Source organism: Ruditapes philippinarum, unplaced genomic scaffold, assembly GCF_026571515.1.
Source record: "Ruditapes philippinarum isolate M1 unplaced genomic scaffold, ASM2657151v2 ctg386_1_1_1_1, whole genome shotgun sequence".
NCBI lineage: Eukaryota > Metazoa > Mollusca > Bivalvia > Venerida > Veneridae > Ruditapes > Ruditapes philippinarum.
The window spans coordinates 25,919-50,523 of NW_026862271.1; the positions used below are offsets into that span (position 1 = coordinate 25,919).

The following is a 24,605-nucleotide window of genomic DNA, read 5'->3' on the forward strand; positions in this document are numbered from 1 at the left end:
CCAGCTTGATGTGGATATCTTTTGGTATTGTTATGCATGTTATGACTACTACTGATTATGATCATTTGGTATGAAATAAAGTTTTTATCATTGTCCATCTTAATAACCGATAAGGACAGAAATACAAAACTGCCGTATGAACATAAAGATAATAATAAGCAATGATGTTATTCAGATAGAAATATGAATAATTCAGGAATTCAAACTCCATTTAATTACCATTAACGTGCGTCATTGAAAAAAAATGAAAACGTGTTGTTAGTGGCGACAGCGGAGTATTTTTATTTATTTGCTTTCATCCGCGTATAACTGAATTACGCAGTTGTTGTTTTAATATTTTGTAGGTTTTGTTCTAAATTTCCTTCACTAGAATTTTCTGAAACAGGTTCTTTAATCGTTGAATAGCACTGCAATTCAAGGTCTTCTTTTGTTGTTCTAGGTGTTTCTTTTACAGTGTGTTGAGAATTTGTTGTATTAGCCCTTTTCTTTCTTTCCTTGTAGAGTGATATTCCTCTGAAATATAACGAATAACACATGGGTTTAACTGAAGAAGAAATGTTTTTTTTTATTATTTTGTTATACTATGTTTTGGCTGCAATATCTAAGCAAATGTTATAGAATATTAAGTTTTTAAAGATATACTCTGCCCATCTTTGAGTAAAATATTCTTACGGAATATGTCGATAAATAAAAGAATGAATAAGCGGGGTTTTCTATTACAGGTCAGGTAAAGTTAATCTTCACTTAATGACACTATATATGCATATTGTGACCATCTATAGTGTGTAGAATTTTAAACATAACATATCCATTGTGTGTGAAGTCAAAAAATGTTACTTTATATTAAAAAGAAACAGTGTATCAACGGGAACATCTTTCTAAATAATACATTTAGGTTTCCTTGAACGTGCCTAATAAGTGTATTATCAAATTATACTCACATGATTGTCATGATTGTCATGATAATGGCTGCAAGAATAGTCCAAACCACACTGAGTATGATTTTAATGTCATCGTCATTATTAACGTCGTCAAATGGTTGGTTATTACCAGTAACAACGCTGGATAAATCAGTTGCTGTCGCAGTCGTTGATGTTAACGAGCAGTCAATCTCAGAACCAGTTAGACCACATCGTTTTGCTAAGTTACAAACTTCATGCATACAAAAACTTTGATTTAATGCATGGTCTCGGAATTCTCTATAATTAAGCCACGACGGAGGACAAGGTGCGGAATTAAGAAAATCCGTGTATGTGATATTAGACGTCAGTTTACATAGACCAAAATATTCCATATTAAAAGATGTATGTTTCTGCTGAGTTATTGTTTCACTTTTAAATCATTATACATGGTAACATTCCAATCAAACTTTTTCATACTGTATATCTAAAGATTTGGGTTTTTTTGCCGCGCTATTTCCCATTTTCACTTATATTCCATGACTTGATTCATTGCAAATAGATCGTATTATTCGTTATACGCAGATAAGTCTTAACAAGTAACAATATTTATGGTAAGCTATTAAAATTGAATGTTGTGGATATATATATATATCAACATGCAACTTTATTAATGACGTGTCATATATTATGACGTGTCATATATTATGATCTTAAGTTTACCAAAGTAGGATATTTATAAAATCACACAATTGTGATCAGTGGCGTTAAACAATGATGTGAAAATCCGGAATAAGTGCACTCATTTTCATTTTTATTGTTGAGAAAATGTACCGTTAAATTATTAGTTAATTGTCATAAGTCATTTAACCAACAGAAGATAATCACGTGATATAGTAACCATCTATCTCCACAATAACTGCGTTATGTTAAGGATATTAAAAAAGCAGTTTTATGATACAGGTAGCAAAATAATTTACAATGTGATAAATTAAGGAGCATTTATTTACAATTAAAAGTATTTGCGTGACAATAACACTGGTAAAACAAAATACAACCGTGACTTGGTAAAAACCATAACAATAAAGTACAGTCATAAACGATCACTTAAGATTTCAGTTAAAATAGTTTAACCATTAGCAGGATAGTAAATTGATAACAATAGTTAACAATAGTAGCAATGAAAGCAAAAGTTGTCTCACAATACTGTAAATTTGTTGTATATTGTATATATTGTATAATATACAATTGTTTATACTTTACAGAAAGTTCGAAACCACCAACGTCATCCCATAACTATTTCATTTCTTTTGACAAATCATTAAAGTAACTTTAATTCCTGGACTATAAAATAAAAAGAGTATGTAAATAACTTCCAAGGTCAATAGATCAAACAACCTGGACAAATACAATATTTTACATCCAAAAGTGCTATAAAAAATTCTGCTTTAAGCACACTATAATATTAATATAAATGAAAGACATACACGCCCGTTTAACTCACAACGGAGTGAAAAATGTCCATCGGTAAAAATGTTGTGAGCAACTTCCGTTCCTTCGTTGTGAGCACCCATCTATAAACGAGTGACACGATAAACAAGGTGGACTTTTTTCATAATATTTGGAAGATTATAGACATTTTATGTAAAAATATCGGAATGCAGTTAGCTAGCGATGTGTTGTTTCCGAGTATGCACATGTAAAAAGATCATTGCCTGTTGTGGACATTGGATGGAAATACGTCGCGTGCGACGCAGTGACTCGGGGGTAGGCTGGAAAACTGGAGACAACTTCTCTTTGGACCTAATTTAACATTGAAAACGTCGATTCTGGTGACGTTTTTGTGCATTTTCTAACATAAAACAGATGCCCCACAAGTCTTTAGCGTAAATATTAATTCTGAAAGTTCTTCGTAGAAACGAAGATATTACTTTTTTTGCTTTTAATCCTCGTTTTGAGCACCATAACCTCGTTGTGAGCAAGGACCAAGCGCAAGTGCTTGTCTGGTTTTAATATGTAATTCAAATGGCAAGCATTACAATTTTCAATCTACCAAAAGCAAAATCAAAAAAAAAAAAAACGTTTTTTTGTACAATTATAGTTTTCTTTGCAATAGTTCTTCTTTTTTTTTTTTTTTTGAAAAATTATTCTTCATATTCACAAGTCATCAGATTAACAGAAAGAACTAATCAGTGGAGGTAAAATAGGTATTTTATTTTCGTATACTCTAGTGTGGCACGAGTGAACATCACAGGGTGTTTATGAAATATTTCAACAATTTCACAATCTGTGTTACACACATACATGTGTTTATCCTGAACTGAAGACTGACCAAGTTATGTAAAACAAGAACTATCACGGTAAGTTGACAATGCCCCTGAAGGTGGGCTTTGTCTTTGATTTATGGACCCAGTAAAGATTATTTCCTTCTATTACAAGTTTGTAAGGTCTTTGTCCAAAGGGGCATTGAGTGTCCCAAATATGAAATTAATTCCACTTACCCTTACCTAAAGAAGTTGTGACCAAATGTTAAAGTTTTTGGATGTTCTAGAAGGTCATTCACGGTTACAAGGTAAAAAACAATACAGATCAGTTTTAAGGTCTTGCCTCAAAAGGGTGTTGTTTTTCAAAATAGTAGGGAGTCCGTTATACTAATAAAGGAAGTTTAATGAACAAAGTTTTAAAAGTTTTTTGGAACGATTTGAACCTTCAAAAGTGAAAGGTAATTCAGGGGTCGAAGGTCAAAATATATATAGGATAGTTGAAAGGCCCTTGTCCAAAGATGGTGTTGTGTCTAAACATTATGCCAGGACATTATGGCCAATCTTAAAATGTTTGTTTTGGACAATTTGGACCTTGAAAGGTAAAGGCCATTCAGGGGTCAAAGGGTAAAAAAAACAGGTCCGTAGGAAAGGTGCTAAGGGATGTTGTGTCAAAATATGAATCAAATCCGTTTACTTAAGTTATTTGCCAATGTTAAAGTTTTCGGACAGATTGAGGGACTGGACAGACGGACAGTTCAAAACTAATATGCCTCCCTTTGGGGTATGCACAAGGTCTTGCAAAGAAATGCTGCTGTGCAAAAACGTTTTAATTGCTGTGGGTAGATTGAAAATTATATTTTTCACCATCTAGATTACATTATTAAAACCATATACGCACTGCGCTTGTCTTGCTCACAGCGAGGTTATAGTGCTCACAACGAGGATTTAAAGCAAAAAAAGGTAATCTTGTTTCTATGAAGACTTTCAGATAATAATTTACGCTGAAGACTTTGTGGGTATCTGTTTTAGGTTAGAATGCACAAAACGTCACCAGAATCGACGTTTTCAATGTTAAAAATTAGGTCCCCAAGAGAAGTTTGTCTCCAGTTTTCCAGCTAACCCCGAGTCACTGCGTCGCACGGCATTTTCCATCAAATTGTCCACCAACAGGCAATATCTTTACATGTGCATACTCGGAAAACACATCGCTAGCTAACTGCATTTCGATATTTTTTACATAAATGTCTGCAATCTTCAAAAATTATGAAACACTCACCTTGTTTATCGTGTCACACGTCAAAGATGGGTGCTCACAACGAGGAACGGAAGTTGCTCACAACATTTTTACCGATGGACATTTTTCACTCGTTGTGAGTTAAACGGGCGTGTATTTAATTATTTATGAAAAAGAGGATACTGAACGAGTGTATGTTCAATACTGAATTTATTGAAAGAGTTGAAAAAATATATATTATGTGAGCGAAAAACAACAACAACAAAAACCCCACAAAAAAAACAAAGATACAAACAAACAAAAATAACACTAACACGTTAGCAAGGACATTTTCACCAATTCTCGACACCTAAGCCTCACGACAGTGTTTTTTTTAAGTTGATGCTGTGCACAAACTTGACGTGCATGCATTTATAAGTAAAACGATGGCAACGATTGTACAAGCGCGTTGTTTCGATGTTTCTCAAATATTTAATACGTGTATAAGAACCACTGTGCAAAATGTAGACTTTTCTCTTCATAATGGAACTAAACATTAATTACACGCATTTATAATTTTGCAACAATACAAGTATCATTCTTTTCTCCATTTGAACGACTTCGCAAACCGCTTTTAATTACTGGTGAATCGGTTGGGTCATTATCTTTAAAACTTGTAAAATTTCCATCATTTTCTTTAGTTGACTGTGAATGTTCAATAACGTCTGGACTACTTTTAACTTTTTCATTTGTAGTAACATTTTCATAGTGACAGTCAGCGTGAACTTCAAGAATGTTAGATGATCCTCGGTCACTAGATTTCCCGCTAGTTTCACTGTCTGTATCGTTAAATACGACATTGATCGCATCTTGTTTAATATCACCACTCCTTCTTTTGTATACTACAATTATCAATCTGAAAATTAACAAGTTAAATTGAATTCATATGTTACTAGATTTTTCGATATAATATACATTCTAAAACGACAATCAACATACAAAAGATTACAAATAAAGTCACATGCTTAAATTCCTTTGGAATTCAACACCAACAGTATTACCGAAAAACAAGGAGTATACAATTGGAAGGGGGTCGAATTAATCAACATATACGTATGTTAGTAACATTTATAGAATGGAATACTTTTATTTCCAGTCAAAGGTTTTGTAAAATGACATATAAATCACAATAATAATGAGATCAACGATCAATTAAAAATGTAAACGAAAATAAAGCTTGATTCGTATTAGAAAGTAACAATAGAGAGAAAATAACTGATAAACAAACTAAAGTTTACAAACTTAACTACTAAACACCATATTTAAAATGTAATGATACTTTAAAACACAATAACTGTATATAGTATCTTATTGTAGGTTTTCTTTTAAATTACATTCCATGAAGCATTTTACAAAAATAAATTTGCTGATCTGAGACATTTTTTCAAAGTTCAAATTCCTATCTTTTATTTCACTATATGAAATGCTGCGTTGACTAGTAAAAGCATTACAAGCAGTTACAAAGTGAAGCTCGTCTTCAACTTCTTTTCAGTTGCACTCCTCACAGAATCTTCTATCAGACTTGATTGTTTTATATCCACCAATCTCTATTTGCAATGTGTGTTAGAACTTATCCTTATCTTTGTAAAACAAGTTATAATATCTTTATCTTTGATTCTGCTAAATAAGGTTGCCTACAAAAATCTGTACATAAGTACGTAGTTTTCAATCATTATCTTTACCATTTTTCAATTTATCAATAAATTGTATTGAACAATAAGATATTGATTCTTTATATAAATTTTCAGATATTTTTAAATATTTTAGTATAAAGAATACACTGAATAACCAACTATTTCTTTTACAATTGTAAAACATTTCGCAATCAACATGAGCATTGTTTTAAAAAGTTCACTAACTGTAGATTTAGTTAATCTTGTATAATACTTAATTAAACCGATTATGCAATCAAAATATAAATGAAACCTCCCCAATTCACCGGAAACAGCATCATTGCATGTTTTTTGTGAATCCCTAACACACGTTTAAGGAATTGTTTATGTAATTTTTTCACATGGCATATCATTAAATCATTTAATGCAATTAATGCATTGTCATTTTGTTTGTAAATATTGAAGAAGAAATAGATACTGTTTAAACCAAAGCATTGAAATAGACAAAATCGCCCTTTCACTCTACCGGTTGCTGTATTCAGAGTATTCGTTCATGTGTACAGTTAGCTCATTTTGCAGAAATAATGCTTTGAGACTATGCAACCGCCACGAGAATTGTTTATTAACTAACAGGTCGTTTGCATTGATGATTATGCAAAATGTTTGAAAAATATTTATGATTTACATGAATTTATATGAATGTGCATGAATTTGCAAGTAAATCTTTACATTGCTTTATAAAAGAATAAATAAAGAAGAAATATAAATGTTAATGTTCGTTCTTTGACATTCAAAGAGTTGTTATAACACGACAAAATATACATGTACTTACATGCTAATAAGAAGAGCAACGCTTAACACAGATGCAATGATGATTATACAAAATAAATTACATCCTACTTCGGCTTGGGTATCGTGTACAGGGCAGTCCGTAGTCAGTTCTGAACTTTCTGACATGTTGCATCTTCTAGCAATACTGCAGACCTCCCTCTTGCACAGCTTTCCTATGGCTGTCATTTTCAGTTGAATATAGGACAAAAACGGTGGAGGACAAGGAGCACACTGCAACATGTCTTCAATCTCGCCGCCAGTGGTACAAGAACACGAGTGTACATAATCCATAGCAAATATCGTTACACTATAGGTACCATACACAAATGTTGTAAGAAGATATGGCTTTCACTAGTACTGCAGGAGTGGTGCCATTTTTGTTGATCTCAATTATATGGTCGATGGTTCTGTATAATTAAAGATAAATCGAGTAGTATTACTCTTTTTTTATTTTATAGGTTCTTGAGTAGATATACATGTAGTTAAATATCATCAACGTAGGTATATTGCATATGTTTACATTGGGATAAATATTTTAAATGGTTTCAGATTTGCAGAGAAACTTATTTTTGGGATAATAACCAGGACTAACAATACAATACAAAAAAAACGTTACCGGGTCGAATAAAATGAAGATATTCAGTTCTTCTAAAAAAATCATAAAAATGCTACTTCAAGTTCACTTTATTCATTACCACATTAGATATTAAATCTATGAAAATAAAAAATGTATTTTTTTTTAGATTTGTATTTTGATCTTGATCTTAATCCTTAGGGAACACGAGGTTTGGTTATCTATAACGTTTCAACAAGGAAGGAAATATGTGGAAATGTATAAGGAAACAGTTAAATGTTTTCATACTGCTTAAAATGTTACATACATTATGTAAATCTTTATCAAACTATAACATAAACAGCATTCAAGTTTTATTTGTTAAAGTCAAGATCTAGAGATAAAGAATACTTTTTATATGTTATCTTTAAACTAAACAGTATTGTAAATGCAAATGTTCAAACCAATCAAGATAACATGACCACCATCGCGATAAACTGTACTTTATGAATAATTGGCAAGACAGAAAAGAACATAATTATACAATGTGCCAATATATTACATTGGAGCGTGATACAAATCATTGAACTTGACTAACAGACACTAGTTAATAAAACAAACAAATGTATGATACAATGTTAATAATTTATAATGGTTTATAATCACTGTCCCCATGTACTGAAAATAACGTTTAAAGTAGAATTTGTATTAAGTATCATGTAACCCACTCTTTAATTATTTTATGTTAACCAGTCATATTGTTACTATTGCGACGTTGCTTCTAATAAAAGTGATTGTTGAAAACAAAATAAATAAAAAATAAATAAATACAATGTTGATACCTCGGCAAAATTGTATAAATAGAACGAAATATAAAGCTACATTCAGCAAGCAAATATCTTACCATCAATTACGATGAGAATAAACTAATATATTCCTGGGTGTGGCTGCGAAATTATTATATTGTCAATTATAACCATGGTAACATTTTACACAATATTACTGAGATTTTCTTTGTATCCTGGTTTGAACATTGCAGACACACTAAAAATAAAGCGTTAATTAGTTATAATTCATGCGACAATTATTATAAATTTTTTATGATTTTTGATATTCAAAAATTTTTATATTTAAAGTTATTTTTTTTCATACTAAACTGTTGTGTGCTCATAACTCTGAAAAAAAAATTTCTCAATGAACCCCTTTAACTATCTTCAAAAAAAATTTAAAAAATTAATCCCCCTTCTTTTTTTTAAACCCAAGGCAAAATCTGTACCAAAATTCCCGTTTTAAAATAACAAACCATCTTCCCCCATTTTATATTTTTTCACTCAATAACACCTGAACATTATTACGCAGTTTCCTCTGAGAATCGATCGCATCAGCCCATCTGTTGCTAAATAAGGAAAACTACACCTGGCGTTAAAGAACGCTTATTTGTCAATATTAATTACGTCAGAATAGCACGCAGTACATTATTTTATACACAAACTTTGAGAGTATTGTTTGACACTAAACAATGAAAATGAAAGGTTGTTGATAACGCCTGCTGCGTTCTATGAACGTCGCTAGTGCCTGTTGACATGTGTACTCACATTTTACCTAATTAACAATCATCAGCATAAATAGAGAAAATGGTTTGAGAGCTCAAATTATGATTCGGAAAGCTTGCATTTATCATTACTCTCAATCACACCTTTATCATTACTCTCAATCACACCGAACCTACAACATTTTAAGTTTTGACGTATTGTGCCTTCTGTAAAGTTTCCATAGATCATTCTACCGAAATTGTTTTGCTTATTAATTAGTCCCTGCTTAATATATTCTAGAACAGATTAGAGCAGCACAAACCATCATCATTAATAAATCATTTTGTTCTAATTGTGTAATTTATACATCCGTTTCTAATCTATAAAATTAAAAATATATACAATCCGATCTCTTACCAAATTCTGTTCTACAAAATCAAAAGGAAGAAAAACAACATGTCAACGCCTGTTTGATTTATGGAATTTATTTTCTACCGGTTTCGGTTCTGCAGTTGAGCCGTCATCAGAATAAATATGATAATAAACCATAATCAAAGTAATCTTCTATCATTAAATTGGAATCATATTTCGTTTAAAGTGAAAACAGAAAATTACGCGTGTACGAAGCATTTCAAATAAATTGCTATTGTTCGGACATAATACATGTTAGTCAGGAAATTATTTGAGATAACACGTCGTACATGTGTGTCGTAGTCAATGATATTTTGCAAAAATAGAGGGTCTAATTCAATGCCCTTTTCTTTCGTTTTGTGTAAAACCAGTTCTGTTCAGTTTTTATTTGTTTGGGTCGTAGCGAATTTTCATACCCTGATATGCTTATTTGCAAAATCCGAAAGTAGTCCATCACGAATTCCTCGATGCGGTTACTTCCCTTTATAAGTACACTAACGCTGAAAAATTAAGGAGAGATCACTGCGTAAAGATTGGCAAATGGCAGGCGCATTAATTTTCTAACCTCTGAGGGAATAAAAAGGTAGTTCCCGATTGATTGATTGATTGATTGATTGATTTCTAATATTATGTAATTCTTTAATATTTCCGCAAAGTACCGGTAATAGATTCAAATAATTTTGTTACGCGGATGATAAATGAAAATTGCTCGGCTATTTTCGTAAAGCTTCGGATTATTGTGATCGCCTAAATGAACATTTGTTATTTAAACTTCCTGAAAAATAAAGTAAGGATGTTGACTCTAGTACAGGGACATGATTATTTACATGAATGTTAAACAACAGGTTTACCGTGAATAAAATATCTTGAAATTAATAATGATTAAAAACTCTTATTAAGAATAATATGGTTTGCTTCAGGCTGATTGTTTATAACTTCCCTGTGGTCCAGAGGTTACACGCTCACTTCACAAACCAGCGGTCTGGGATTCGAATCCCAGATAAGGCAACTCTTTTTATTCTTTTTTTTTTAAATTGTCAAATAAACATTGAATTGAAAATCAGTGTTGCAATTAGCCTGTTTGCCAATTTACTACAGCTATATATATATAGACACTATACAAAAACAAATTGATCTATAATCTCACAACCTTCACCTTTCTGACATTCTGAGACCCAAACAAATTCAGCGCCTTCTGTGCTTTGATTATTTAACCAAGGCATGTAATATTCAACTGGTTATAACAAACTATGACAAGCCATTGAACAGAAAAATAACGGCCATAAAAGAAAATCAACTTATATCACATATAAAGGAAAACAATTATGACTTGCTAAAATAAACAAAAATAAGAGATCAAAACTCATTTACAAACAGGAAAAGAAACGAAGAATGAGAAGTATTTTAATATGATATTTTTACAAAAAAGAGATAATTAAAGTAGTATTGTTTTATCACAACTTTTCATTAATCTGTCAAGTTTAAGAATATTGGGATTAATATTTAGATTTACGTTTTATGTCATTAAAATCCGTACATTCAAATAAGTGGTGAAGTTCGTCACCAATAGCTAGATGTGGACATAAGATACAGAATCTTCGATTACAATCTATGGCTAAATTTTGTACGGTACACTATATTAACTATAGGCACTTAGAAGATATATCTATAGTATTATGCCACTCTTGTAAATCATGACCATGCCGTCAAAGCTTCACAATACCTTTAAAGTGATAAATACTATCTACTTTCTGCAAATGAAAATATTCTGAAATAACAAGATCATTAAGAGGGTCTTTTTTTAACTCTTTTACAAATGTTATCCATTGGGAATTAACAATATTTCTCGAGGACAAAGAAAGCATTGTTTTGAACAAAAGTTTATATATCTAACTACCCTTAGCAGTTCTGTTATATCAAATCTGACAAACACCTGTTTCAATATGCCTCAATTTTTCATTGTTCTTTTGTTGAGATATACTTTTCTTTGGTTTTGTTTGCATTTCAAAACCGTGGTTGTTTCTTGTGTAAGTAAGACTTAGGTTTAACTGATGAAAACAATTGCCGTTGTTGTTCTATATAACTGATGCACAAATTTAGATTAAATTGCCGATATTTTTTAAACAAGACGGTCAACTTTTGTTATTTCTGTGATTTTGTCAAGATTATGATAAGATTTAAATATATAAAGTTTTACATGACTTTTGAAACATTGCCAATTTTACACCTCAATTCAACTGACACTGTTACTAACTGGTGGTTATCATATTTGATTGTTATAAAGACACATATAATATAATATAATATAATATAATTATGCAGATCAGTTTTTTTTTTCTCAAATTCTACTTGAAATACCCTGACTAGATGTATAAGAAGTAATGCAGTCACCAGTGCTTGGCTACATACTCAATGTTTACAACATTCTGTCGCCAGATGAAAAACTAGTTTGTCTCAAGTTTTGCATCCCCTTCAATACTTAATATAAATTGCTTTATCTGAATAAGTTGTACATATCTGATTATGAAAAAGTTCATGTTCCCAAATAGTGTTCAGCTTTATTCCAATTTCGGTCACTACACCCCTGAATAAATACTTATTCTAGGAGATTTTTCTGTTTTATGAGTGAAATGAATGATTTATTTGTCATTTTTCTTGTACGAAATGATAATTTAAATAACTTAATAGATGACCTCTGAAGTTCATCGGGTATTATTGTGATACTTATAATATAGAATCATAGCTCTGTGGTGATGTCTATTGTAGTTGTATAATCATATATGAATCGATATTCGTTTAAAATTATGTTTATTAGCAGGTTAGAGCCTTATGTTTTCCCAGATTGATATGTCCTATAAAAACACAATTCTTTTTCAACTAGTTAATGGATGAATGAATGAATGAATGAATGAATGAATGAATGAATGAATGAATGAATGAATGAATGAATGAATGAAAGAATGAAAGAATGAAAGAATGAATGAATGAATGAATGAATGAATGAATGAATGAATGAATGAATGAATGAATGAATGAACGAATGAATGAATGATGAATTAATTAATTAATTCCTTGAAAATAATATGGGTTTTGTGCAATATATGGGTCGATTTTGTAGACCCTTTAATTATTAATCCATCAATCGGTTTTAAAGTAAAGTAAAATGAAATAAAGAAAATATATAAAATGTTATCATATTGTTTTGGTAAACCTTGCTGTTGCTGGTTTTGGGTTGGGAGATGATCAGAAATGACCCCATGTGCATTCATTTTCCTGTTATGTTTGATAGAATTATTTAAGATTTTTTTGACAGCAGATGACAACGATTTCAACAACTATCCAGTCGTAATTTTTAACATAAACATATAACATTCGGCAAACTTGGTCATTTCCATAGGTACCTGTTGACAGGTCGACAACTTCACTTTTGAGAAGAAATTTGCACGGATAACTGTAGCAACGACACAAAACAATGGCGTGGTGTTCGAAAGACCTGTTTCCTACAAAGATGAGCTTTGTTTATTTCATATCTTATATGGGACTTTTTATAAATCAAGGTTTGTTTCCATAAGTAACATATTTCCGCGATGTTCGTTTTGTCTTTCTCTTGGTTACTAGGACTTTGAATAAAAATGATATATTCTATGCTACCAGAGATTTGCGACGCTAAGCATTTGCCGAGGTGACTTACAATGAAAAAATCAAAGCACCCGGTACTTACCCGTTTAAAGTCTTATTTCCTGTTAATCTTGATCAATTGTACATGCAAAATCTGCAACAACGGGAAAGTGAATAATAAAACTGAAATCAAATGTTTGTAGACTGATCAACTCAGAATATCTTAATGTTTAAACAGCATAGAATTTTAACCTGTTGCATCAAAAAAAATCCAATATGTATCATAATTCATTTACATGTTTGCATTCTCCCTCCCTCAAACAAACTGGTCTCAGACTCCCTTTACTTTGCTGCACACAATAGCTCTGTCAATCAAATCACTGTGAGGAGTTTGCCTCCTGTGCATGTTTTAATGATACAGAGTGGACTTCAATAGAATGATGACATCCTTAATTCCTTCCTTAACATGCGAGACAATTAGATATAATAAACACCTTTAGATTTCTTACTTTCTTATATATAGTACTCCCCGCGGGTACCGCGTCCTGAATCCGGGTCAGCTCGGCCCTAAAACATACTCGGCCCCCGAGTCAGCTCGGCCCTATTCCAACTCGGCACGGGTCAACTCGGCCCACTTTTAAATATGGGTAAAAGACATCAAAGGACTCCTATTGTCAAGGGGTATTATTATCAATCAATGTGTATGTTAAGGATACCGATTAATTAGGTGATAATTATGATTGACTCATTCATTCAAATTTGATTAGACCACCTGCAATTAATTAGAAGCTAATGCTATTAAGTAAACACGTTTTTGTTTCATATTTTTTTGAAAATTACTTTACAAATTTTTTAATTTCATCGAATCTGCAAGACAAATAAATAACTTTTTTTCTAAATATACTTTATTTCGGCAGAGGTACAATGTATAATTATATAAAAATAATAATAATAAGATATTTCTTATTATTCATTTACCTTAACAACATGCAAAGCAAAGTAAAAACGTTATATAGGCCTATATATTTTTGTAAAGTGGGCCGAGTTGACCCGTGCCGAGTTGACCCGTGCCGAGTTGGTATAGGGCCGAGTTGACTCTTTTCCCCGCGTCCTTGCCCATTCCGGTGCAATCAGAAAATGTGTTTCTTTATTCACTGAACGCGACCAATCGAATGTTTCCACCATTAAAGTGAAAGTGGAAGTGCTGATTTTTTGAATTTGGATAAAAAATGTTCGAAATATTTTCATTTAAAATAAATTTCTGTCATTGATAGGAAAATCCAAAGCTGCCCAAGTGTGTTGGAAATACTTTTTTATTTTATCCCATATTTACCGGTAAAACTGAAAATTTCCTGTTCTGACAAATAAAGGTCGTCTTCTGAAACTGCAGTGATGTCATATTCTGTTGAAAAAATTCTACTGATTCCAAAATGGGCCATCAATTTACATACCACGGTACCATAGTGCTCTCCGTTTAAGCTCCCATTCAAAACATGACTTAATGACCATATATGTTTCTAATTTAAATCATTGAATTATTCTATGAATGACATGTGTATTTTAAACTCAAGATGCGATAGTTAAACATAATTTAATAAAATAGTAAATACAAGTTCTTTTCATGTGTAAAATTTGCTGGAAATAATAAGAACAGTGGTACCATAGGGGACCATCCTAAATTTATTTATCTAGAAAAGAAAATAATTAGAATAAAAAAATGCCTGATTTTACTGCTAGTATAAAATTAAATTATTGTATGACTTTATATTAGTCAAATATATTGACATGAAAGATTCTAGAGATATAAAGATATGTTTGTTCTGGGTCAGAATCTCAGATATTGTCCATATACAGAAATAGCACAATATCTCATTACGTAGTACAATTAGTTGCACCAGACTTTTTTACCTGATTTTTTTCTAATTGTTAATGCTCATGAACTGAAAATGGCACTGATAATTTCTTTGATATGTATATACAGTGGTCTGTCTAGCAACTTGGCAGTTTGAGCGACTTAGTCACCTAAAGTTTCTGAACTTTGCTTAGTTTGAAGATCAAAGTGAAATGACATTTCACTTTTACTTACCACATGTACAGATGTTTACAGAATATATGCTTGTCATCATCTCTGGGTGTAACTTAAACTTGATTGGTGATACATAGTTGCTGATAAAAGTTGACTGCAATTAAAATATATGTGACATGATATGCAGCTCCATTGGACATTGTGCCCTTGTGCTGATGTAAATATTGCAGCTAATTAAACATAATTTATATGACACCTGTCCTGCCACTTTATAATCGGCAAATTTAAAAATTTTACATACTCAATTGGTCTTACCATATTTAAAAGTAACTACACCCTATGTCATAGCGACCTTTGCTAATTTAAATGCATAGGCTCAGGGTTTTCAACAGTATTTGAGATGATTAAAGATGGCAAATTCTATTGGAAGGAATTTTGGAGTAAAAAAAAGAACTTAACATTTTTTCACATGATATATAAATTATTTAAATATGAAAAAAAAATCTTTTATTCTATTTTATGCACACTGAGTAATAAGCAGACAAACCATGTGTAAACTACAAATTGTCAGACTCACTGAAATTTAGTGACACAACATGCAACAGTTTTACTTCACCTTTGATGCTAAAAAAGCTTATGACTATAGGAACGTATATTCCCTCAGACTACTTGACTTCATTCACAGATCATATTATACTTTGGCCTTATACACACAATTTCCTCAATACAAGAGTAATTTACATAACAAAACCAGATTATGTAGATGGTTGGGTGAGTGCTACTATTAGCGAAGTACCTAGTGAGCATTTGATTGTACCAGTATATAACTCAGTCAAAATCTTTAACATACAAATTGGTAAAAATAAGTAGTGACCTATATGATCAATCATATTAAGATCATATTCTTGTAATAATACAACAATAACATTTTATCAACACTCACAGGTAAAAAAAAATAATCAGGTGTAAAGTAACTGTTATGAATCTTGGAAGCTATTCACCCATTATTTTCTTCTTTGTGTGTTGTAATGTAAGTTGAAATTTAAAACTTTGGAAATATATTATAATTAAATTTGCTTAATTTATATGTAACTAATTATGATTCATTTATTGTCTTAACACAACATATGCACTTGACACTGGTAATGGTCAAAACAATGGTAAACATACATGTATGATAATCCGACTCTTTTATATTTATAAATTTCTTTATTTCTTATTGAATATTGAGAAATTACAGTGTGTTTTATCACAGTATCATAATGGCATATCCAAATGCTTTTGTATAAAACATAGATATTTTCTATTCTTGTAAAACAAATGAAATTTTACACCATGCAGCCTTGTTTGAGATTTTTATGTTTATTCATTGACAGGTATACTGGTTACAGCTTCAAAGTCAAAGAACAATACATACAGTTACAATACCGTGACAGTGGTACTGTTGACAGAATGTATTAAATTGGTTGCAGCTATTTTGATTTATCTGAAAGAGTAAGTACAATTTTAGACTAATATTTCATTCATACATGTATTATTTTAAAACAAAAAATATAAAATCATGTACTAATGAAATGTTTCTGGCTTTTATACCAATTTTTACCCACTTTTTGATCATCTTGATAGACAGTCCAGCTAACCAGATTTCCTTGATAACTAACCAGTAATTGCCAATTTCTCTGCTAGTGACTTCAGATATGAAGTTATGCAAGTGAGTTATACTTTAATGTTTCAGCCTCAGGCTTTTCTGTTGGCTGTGTAGGCTATCCATGATCAAAAATAGTTAAATGGATACAGTTGACTGGAATTGATATCATCATTTATAGCGCCTTACATAACCTGATGTTCCACGCTTACATTAACGTCACTTCCGACTTTACATTGTTTCTGTTGTTTACTCTATATATGATTGTTGATCAGTAAAGGTTGAATCTGGAAACTGCAACGCATTTTGTTTAGTTATTATACACCCCCACAACAGTCATACCATTGTACTTATACTAAGTATATTCTAAGTATATTCTTTTAACATTTTAGGAAATCCCCATCATCGTTTGTTAGTGACTTTGTCAATAATAAAGAAAGTAAGTATTTGCTATTTCATGCTTTGATAAAGAGATAAAGAACTTGTAAAGTTAATGTATATTTTTTGTCCTGTTAATAGTATTACTGCCCTCAGGTACTTAATTATCAATTATTTTAATAAATCTTTGAATTGAAAATACTTTTCTGGTAAGATAATTGTGTCAAATTATCAATTATAAATATAATTTGATCGTCATGTCTGTAAACAAAATTTATATTTATTTAATAGAGGATATTGAATGATGGTAGGTTTAATACATAATTTATTGGACAAGTTGAATAAAATCATATTATGTGAGTCTCTTTGAGCATAATATTGTTTTATTCAACAAGTTCAATAAATTTGGTATTGAATCTACACAAATATAATATTCTAATAATCACATATATAAATTAAGAAGGGTAAATAGGGTGTTAAAAAAGGTCCTTTTTTATGCCCCCCTCCCCCTGAAGGGCGGCATATTCAACTCGCACCGTCTGTCTGTCTGTCTATGCATCCCCACTTCATTAGTGTCCGGTCTGTAACTTTGTCATACATTGAGAGATTTTGAAATAGCTTGGTGCAAATGTCTACTACATCAAGACGATGTGTCTGTCGCGTCTAAGGATTCGACCCTACCTCAAAGGTCTAGGTCACACTAACATTTTGAAGTTTCACTTTATCACAATAAGAGTTTATAGGTACACACATTTGTGTCCGGACTGTAATTTTGTTGTGCATCGAAGGATTTAAAATATCAAGGCTTAAATGTTTACATCGTCCAAGACTCATGTCCCTACCTTCAAGGTCAAGGTCACACTTACAGTTTAAAGGTACTCATTCTTTCGAGAAGAGTTTGAAGATACACAATCAAGTCTGGACTATAACTTTGTCATTCATGGAAGGATTTAAAAATAACTTGGCACCAAAGTCTACCACATCAAGATGATGTGTCTCAGCTAATGCTCATGTCTGTCTGTCCATCCATCCATGTATCCCCACTTACACAACAATCATGTCCTGACTGTAACTTTGTAATGCATTGAGGGATTTTGAAATAACTTGGCACAAATGTCTATCACATGACAACATTGTGTCGCGTCCAAGAACCACGTCCCTTCTTCATAGGTCAAGGTACACTTACTTTTGAAGGTTCATGCTATCACAATTAGAGATAATAGGTACACACATTCGTGTCCGGACTGTAACTTTGTCATGCATCGAAGGATTTTAAAATAACAAGGCATAAATGTCTACCACATCAAGATGACGAGTGTATGTAAGACCCATGTTCTACCTCCAAGGTCAAGGTCACTTTAATAGTTTGAAGGTACTGATACTCATCAGAAAAGTTGAAGGTACACATTAGTTTCCAAACTGTAACATTGTCATGGATTAAAGGATTTTAAAATAACTTGGCATAAATGTCTACCACATGAAGATGATGTGTCACATCCAAGACCCTTGTCCCAAGGTGTTAAGTTTGCTATAAATAGCACTTCATTTCACAACAATTAGTTACTTTCATTCTCATTTCTTTTCATAATACCTGCATGCTTAAAAAACCTTTTCGGAGGCATTCGTCATTGTGTGACAGCTCTTTTTATTGAATGTCTTTATTACACTCCTGTGCTTCAGTTTATATGATTGAAACTGATCAAAATATTTTCAACTGAAGAAATGCATACACCCAGATCAGTCTTTAATATTCAACACCTTTTATTACTTGATTTGTGAGATCACAAATATTTACTGACGCATTATTATGAATATACCTTAAAATAATTCTGGAAATAATCGGATAGCCAATTGATAAAACTGTTTACACAGGAAAGGTCTATTTGCATCCATCTTGTAATAAGCTGTTATTGCACTAATGATTTTTATGTTATAGAAATACATGTAATTGTATATTTCAGCATTACTGTACTATTTTGTACCAGCTGGTCTGTACTGTCTATATAACAACCTTCAGTTTGAGAATCTAGCTAACTATGACCCAACCACATACTACCTTCTTCTACAGTTCAGGGTGGTTGTTACTGGAGTTGTCTTTCAGGTAAGTCAATTTATTTACTTGTTGTTTTTTTGTCAGGAACAATTTCAGGAGTATGGAGTATTATAATCTGTAAACTTTTCTATTTTTGCAGACTCTTTTGCAAAATACTTTAATCAAACTTTATCAAATGGTGCATGTAAAAACAGTTTGATTGTGTCTATATTATATTTTTGGTGTGAATATGTTTACCTGTTTAAAAATCCTTATTAGTCCCCTACCGGTTTAACCGGAGGGGACTTTAGATTTACCCTCCGTCTGTCTGTCAGTCCGTCAGTCCGTCCGTCCACAAAACTGGATCCCGCGATAACGCAAAAAGTACTGAAAATATTTTTATGAAACTTGATATATGGATAGATGGCAGTATGGAGATTATGCACGTCTTTTTTTTTCTTCCTATGTTGAAAATTCTGGTTGCTATGGCAACAAATAGTCTGAAAATATGGCAAATTTAACACATAAACTGGATCCAGTGATAACTCAAAAAGTACTGAAAATATTTCTATGAAACTTGAAATATGGGTAGATGGCAGTCTGGAGATTATGCACATCTTTTTCTTTTCTTCTTATGTTGAAAATTCTGGTTGCTATGGCAACAAATAGCCTGAATTTCAAGATTTCTGATTTAAATTTTTCAGCTTTTTCACTATATGTTCTTTATTTCTTAAGGTGTTTACTTCAAACTTTAAATATAAGTTTCTGGTCATCAACCACATCATATGTGACAAGGTTTATAACTCTAGCACAAAAAATATCAGTATTACCTCCCTTGAACTTAGATTTTTAGGGGAAAAAATGTTGTCTTTTTTAAATAACTTCTTTATTTCCTAATGTATCTACTTCAAACTTCATATATATGTTTCTTATTAACACTCAACATTTTTGAGAAGGTTAAATACTCTAGCAAGACTATTTCCAGAATTATGTCCCCCTTGAACTTAGATTTTTTTCGAGAAACTGGTATTTTCACTCCAACTTCTTCATTCCTTATAGGATTTACTTTAAAATCCCACATCGTAATAATATGACAAGGTTGTATAAACATAATTTCCTTACTAAGCATGGAAACTTAACACATTACTGTGATATAGACAAACTTATTTTATTATGTTTTGTGGTCGATATTTTCAAATACAGACTTCATCCTCAAATTCATTATAAATGGCAATACACAGGAGTGTATGACAATTAAAGAACTTTTTGAGGGACCGGTAGGGGACTACTGTATTGCCCGCAATACTATCAAATGCTTGTTAAGTAAGTTTTGTACATGTGATTATGGACAACATTATTCAATTTTTCTTATTCTTGTTTTTTTCGTAACAAAATATATCAGTCCCTCATGAAAAAAACTTAGATTGTAGTACACATAGATCAAAGCTTTAATTTTCCAAAATCGTGGCCAAGTGGTTAAGGCTGTTCACTTCAAACCACTTGCATCTGCCCACTGTGGTTTTGAATTCTCGATAGGTACTTTGGATTCTTTGATGTGAGGAAACTATCCAACTAAAATGGGGAATGTCAGTGATTCTACTCACTGTACCCGTTCCTGCCTGAACTAATGCACGGAAGGGCACTTGAGGTATTCCACCACCAGTAATGCTGGAAATTCGCTATTTGACCTATACTTTGTTGGTGAGACATAAAACCTAACCATCCAACATGGTAAGGCTTCATGTTAATTCATGTTATATAAGAAAGTTTCAATCTGTGTTATTTTTGGAGATTTGCTAAGATGGAATGTTTGATATGATTATAACACATATATGTGAGAAAGTTGAAATGATGATCTTTTTAATTTTTCTTTTTTTTTTCCAGATTGTATTTCAGAAACAGTTAAGTCGTATACAGTGGGTATCTCTAGTATTTCTCACATTTGGCTGTATAGTAAAGGAGTATGGTAGACTAACTGGTAGTGGTACAGCTGCTGATGCAACTAAAGAAACTTCATTCCTTAATCTACATCTATTCTTAATCCTTGTTCAGGTAAATTTTATAAATTTTTCAGCAAATGTAGAAATGGGTTTTCATAACTGTTTTTTTTTCCCCAAAAGAAAAAGCAAAAAAAAGAATAAAATTCATCCTTATTATGTCTCTTGCCTATGAGGACATCAAGACAACCAAACAGTGTAATAAAAAGTGTATTAATGTACTAATTTGATTACGAATTTTCATATCATGAAAGTCTGGCTCAGTTTCATTTCTAGCGCCTTCTTGAAATTTCATATAAATTATATAACAGGGTACATACAGTCTTAAAAAGGTCTTAAATGTCAGCCCCTTTCTTAAAAGTGCTTAAAAATGAAAAATAATATCCTTCAATTTGCTTTATTTCTAAAAAAGTGCTTGAAAAGTACTTAGTTAATATCTGAAAAGGTGCTTGTAAATGAAAAGGATGACATATTCTTGGTTAGAAAAGATATAGTTTCAACAAACAATCTCATTTAGTATTAAAGTTAAAAAATAAAATAAATGTTTGCTCACAATTATTGGTTACAGCTAGTGTGTGTATGACAGTACCATTATAAGTTACTTGATCATTGATATTTGTTTGACACAAAAGCTTGAAAAATCATAAAAAAAAGAGTTTAAAAATGCTTGAATTTTGGCATTGAATGTCTGTATGAACCCTGTTTAAACTTTATGCTATAGAGCCACTGTTACATAATTTTACATTACATGCTAGTTTTCAGTGACTTTTGAGAGGCATTTGTTGTAATTTAATTGTTTGGTAATCATTTCATTTTTGTATTTCAGGTGTTCTGTTCATGTTTTGCTGGTGTGTACAATGAATATTTACTGAAGGGACGTGGTGTAGACATTCATATCATGATGCAGAATGTATTTATGTACTTGGACTCGATCGTCTGCAACGGGCTTATTCTTGCATACAAAGGACAGCTTACCGACGCATTCACTGCATCAAGCCTTAGTTCAATTTTCCAAATTAATGTTATATGTATAATGCTGAACAACGCAGCTATTGGTATTGTCGTGAGTCTATTTTTACGATCTCTCAACTCCATTCTCAAGACATTTGCTAGTGCTTTAGAACTGATGTTTACAGCAGTATTGTGTTGGTTCCTATTTGGTATAACTATAGATGTTTATACAATCATTGCTATTGTTATTGTGTCGGCAGCCACCTTCCTGTATGCTCACAACCCTGTGGTAAATGTACCAAAAGATGAAACTCAAGACAAAGAGAAGGCAAATGGGAAATCTGAAACAGTTTAGTTCTTTTAGAATTGAACTCTGTTTCAATGGACATGTAAAATAATGTGGTATAATGACTGAACAAACTTTATTTATTGAATTTGGGCTCTAAATTCTATTAGAAATATAACATAAACAAGGAGAAGTTTATGATGAGGGGGCTTTAACTTTTTTCTATCATTTATGTATATTTATTCATATTTGGGAATGTACAGTTACACTGCAGTCAAACGTGTATTAAGCGACCGGGTAAGGGAAGCACCCAAAACGGTCGCTTAATGAAACGGTCTCTTAAGACAGCATGATATAAAAGTCAAAATTTATAAATGACATCTTTTTAGCTCACCTGTCACAAAGTGACAGGGTGAGCTTTTGTGATCGCTTTTCGTCCGTCGTCCGTCCGTCCGTAAACTTTTACTTTAAATGACATCTCCTCATAAATCACTTGGCCAATTTCATCCAAACTTCACAGGAATGTTCCTTTGGTGGTCACCTTTAAAAATTGTTCAAAGAATTTAATTCCATGCAGAACTCTGGTTGCCATGGCAACCGAAAGAAAAAACTTTAAATATCTTCTTTTAAAAAACCCTAAGAGCTAGAGCTTAGATATTTGGCATGAAACATCTTCTAGTTAGTGTCTACCAAGTTTGTTCAAATAAAAGCCCTGGGGTCAAAATTGGCCCCGCCCCAGGGGGTCATTGATTTTCCCTATATGCATATAGTATAAACTTAAAAAATCTTCTTTTAAAAAACCCTAAGAGCTAGAGCTAAGATATTTAGCATGAAACATCTTCTAATGAGTGTCTACCAAGTTTGTTCAAATAAAAGCCCTGGGGTCAAAATTGGCCCCGCCCCAGGGGGTCATAGATTTACCCTATATGCATATAGTAAAAACTTAAAAAATCTTCTTTTAAAGAACTCAAAGAGCTAGAGCTAAGATATTGAGCATGAAACATCTTCTAATGGGTGTCTACCAAGTTTGTTCAAATAAAAGCCCTGGGGTCAAAATTGGCCCCGCCCCGGGGGTCATTGATTTTCCTTATATGTGTATAGCAAAAACTTAAAAACTCTTCTTTGAAAAAACCCAAATAGCTAGAGTTAAGATATTAAGCATCAAACATCTTCTAGTGAGTGTCTACAAAGTTTGTTCAAATAAAAGCCCTGGGGTCAAAATTGGCCCCGCCCCGGGGGTCATTGATTTTCCTTATATGTGTATAGCAAAAACTTAAAAACTCTTCTTTGAAAAAACCCAAAAAGCTAGAGTTAAGATATTAAGCATCAAACATCTTCTAGTGAGTGTCTACAAAGTTTGTTCAAATAAAAGCCCTGGGGTCAAAATTGGCCCCGCCCCGGGGGTCATTGATTTTCCTTATATGTGTATAGCAAAAACTTAAAACTCTTCTGTGAAAAAACCCAAATAGCTAGAGTTTAGATATTAAGCATGAAATATCTTCTAGTAAGTGTCTACAAAGCTTGTTCAAATAAAAGCCCCTGGGGTCAAAACTGGCCCCGCCCCAGGGGTGTCGTTGTTTTTTAACTATATGTGTATAGTAAAAACTTAAAAAATCTTCTTTTGAAAAAACCCAATGAGGTAGAGCTTAGATGTTTAGCATGAAACATCATCTTATGGGTGTCTACCAAGTTTGTTCAAATAAAAGCCCTTGGGTTAGAATTGGCCCTGCCGTGGGGGGGGGGAGAGGCCTATATACAGGTGAGCGACCTCAGGGCCATCATGGCCCTCTTGTTTATTCGGTGGGATTGTTTTTCAACTTCAAATTTATATAAATGTTGAAAAAAAGTACGCTCCGATAATCTAAATGGATGCAAATGTAAAAAATAACTTTCTGGTATTTATTGACAAAACAGTTTCAAGATCCATTACGTACATGTTTGACATTTTTCCAGAATTTTTTAACTTCTCCGTTGTTTTTCCTTATCTCCAACGCGAAAATCCTATTAGTGAAGATTGTTTTCTGTTGTGCTTTTTTTTCATTTCAAATAAACAAACTACATCTATTTGTTACGATAAATTTAATGGCTGATCAAGTTCAAGGTCAATTCAATGCAGTCTAAATGTCAACAAGCGAAGCGCATACACCATCGCAGTATGGGCGGAGCGTTGCATTGTTTATCCGATATTATTGGATAATAGACGTCACGCGTATACTTAACTTCATTTGCATACGCTGAAACAGTATGGGAAATAGAGTTTTTCACACGTTTATTGTTGTGTTTTGATTGTTGACAC

General features: G+C 32.2%; 3 protein-coding genes across 3 annotated transcripts; 1 reads left to right on the plus strand and 2 right to left on the minus strand.

Annotated features, from left to right (window-relative positions):
• Positions 1-146: 146 nt before the first annotated feature.
• On the minus strand, positions 147-1,587 carry LOC132718483 (uncharacterized). The gene is made up of 2 exons (XM_060702182.1): positions 942-1,587; positions 147-513 (listed from the first exon to the last, which is right to left on the minus strand). Exons 1-2 carry the CDS (start codon positions 1,292-1,294, stop codon positions 315-317), a joined length of 552 nt encoding a protein of 183 aa, XP_060558165.1. The 5' UTR covers positions 1,295-1,587; the 3' UTR covers positions 147-314.
• A 3,326-nt stretch (positions 1,588-4,913) lies between these two features.
• Positions 4,914-8,490, minus strand: LOC132718484 (uncharacterized). Its single transcript, XM_060702183.1, has 3 exons — positions 8,338-8,490; positions 6,882-7,287; positions 4,914-5,292 (listed from the first exon to the last, which is right to left on the minus strand). The coding sequence occupies exons 2-3, from the start codon at positions 7,169-7,171 to the stop codon at positions 4,947-4,949; spliced, it is 636 nt and encodes a 211-aa protein (XP_060558166.1). The 5' UTR covers positions 7,172-7,287; positions 8,338-8,490; the 3' UTR covers positions 4,914-4,946.
• A 4,290-nt stretch (positions 8,491-12,780) lies between these two features.
• LOC132718502 (UDP-galactose transporter senju-like) lies at positions 12,781-23,839 on the plus strand. The gene is made up of 6 exons (XM_060702201.1): positions 12,781-12,933; positions 16,397-16,514; positions 17,058-17,104; positions 19,005-19,144; positions 20,960-21,127; positions 21,899-23,839. Exons 1-6 carry the CDS (start codon positions 12,849-12,851, stop codon positions 22,376-22,378), a joined length of 1,038 nt encoding a protein of 345 aa, XP_060558184.1. The 5' UTR covers positions 12,781-12,848; the 3' UTR covers positions 22,379-23,839.
• Positions 23,840-24,605: the final 766 nt, after the last annotated feature.

Excerpts from the sequence above, each read along its gene's own strand:
- LOC132718483 (XM_060702182.1), bottom strand. The coding sequence starts at position 1,294 with ATGGAATATTTTGGTCTATGTAAACTGACGTCTAATATCACATACACG. Across the intron at positions 514-941 it reads ATGACAATCATGACAATCAT|AGGAATATCACTCTACAAGG; the intron begins GTGAGTATAATT and ends GTTATATTTCAG.
- LOC132718484 (XM_060702183.1), bottom strand. The coding sequence starts at position 7,171 with ATGGATTATGTACACTCGTGTTCTTGTACCACTGGCGGCGAGATTGAA. Across the intron at positions 5,293-6,881 it reads GTTGCTCTTCTTATTAGCAT|ATTGATAATTGTAGTATACA; the intron begins GTAAGTACATGT and ends GTTAATTTTCAG.
- LOC132718502 (XM_060702201.1), top strand. The coding sequence starts at position 12,849 with ATGGCGTGGTGTTCGAAAGACCTGTTTCCTACAAAGATGAGCTTTGTT. Across the intron at positions 19,145-20,959 it reads TTACTGGAGTTGTCTTTCAG|ATTGTATTTCAGAAACAGTT; the intron begins GTAAGTCAATTT and ends TTTTTTTTCCAG. Across the intron at positions 21,128-21,898 it reads TATTCTTAATCCTTGTTCAG|GTGTTCTGTTCATGTTTTGC; the intron begins GTAAATTTTATA and ends TTTGTATTTCAG.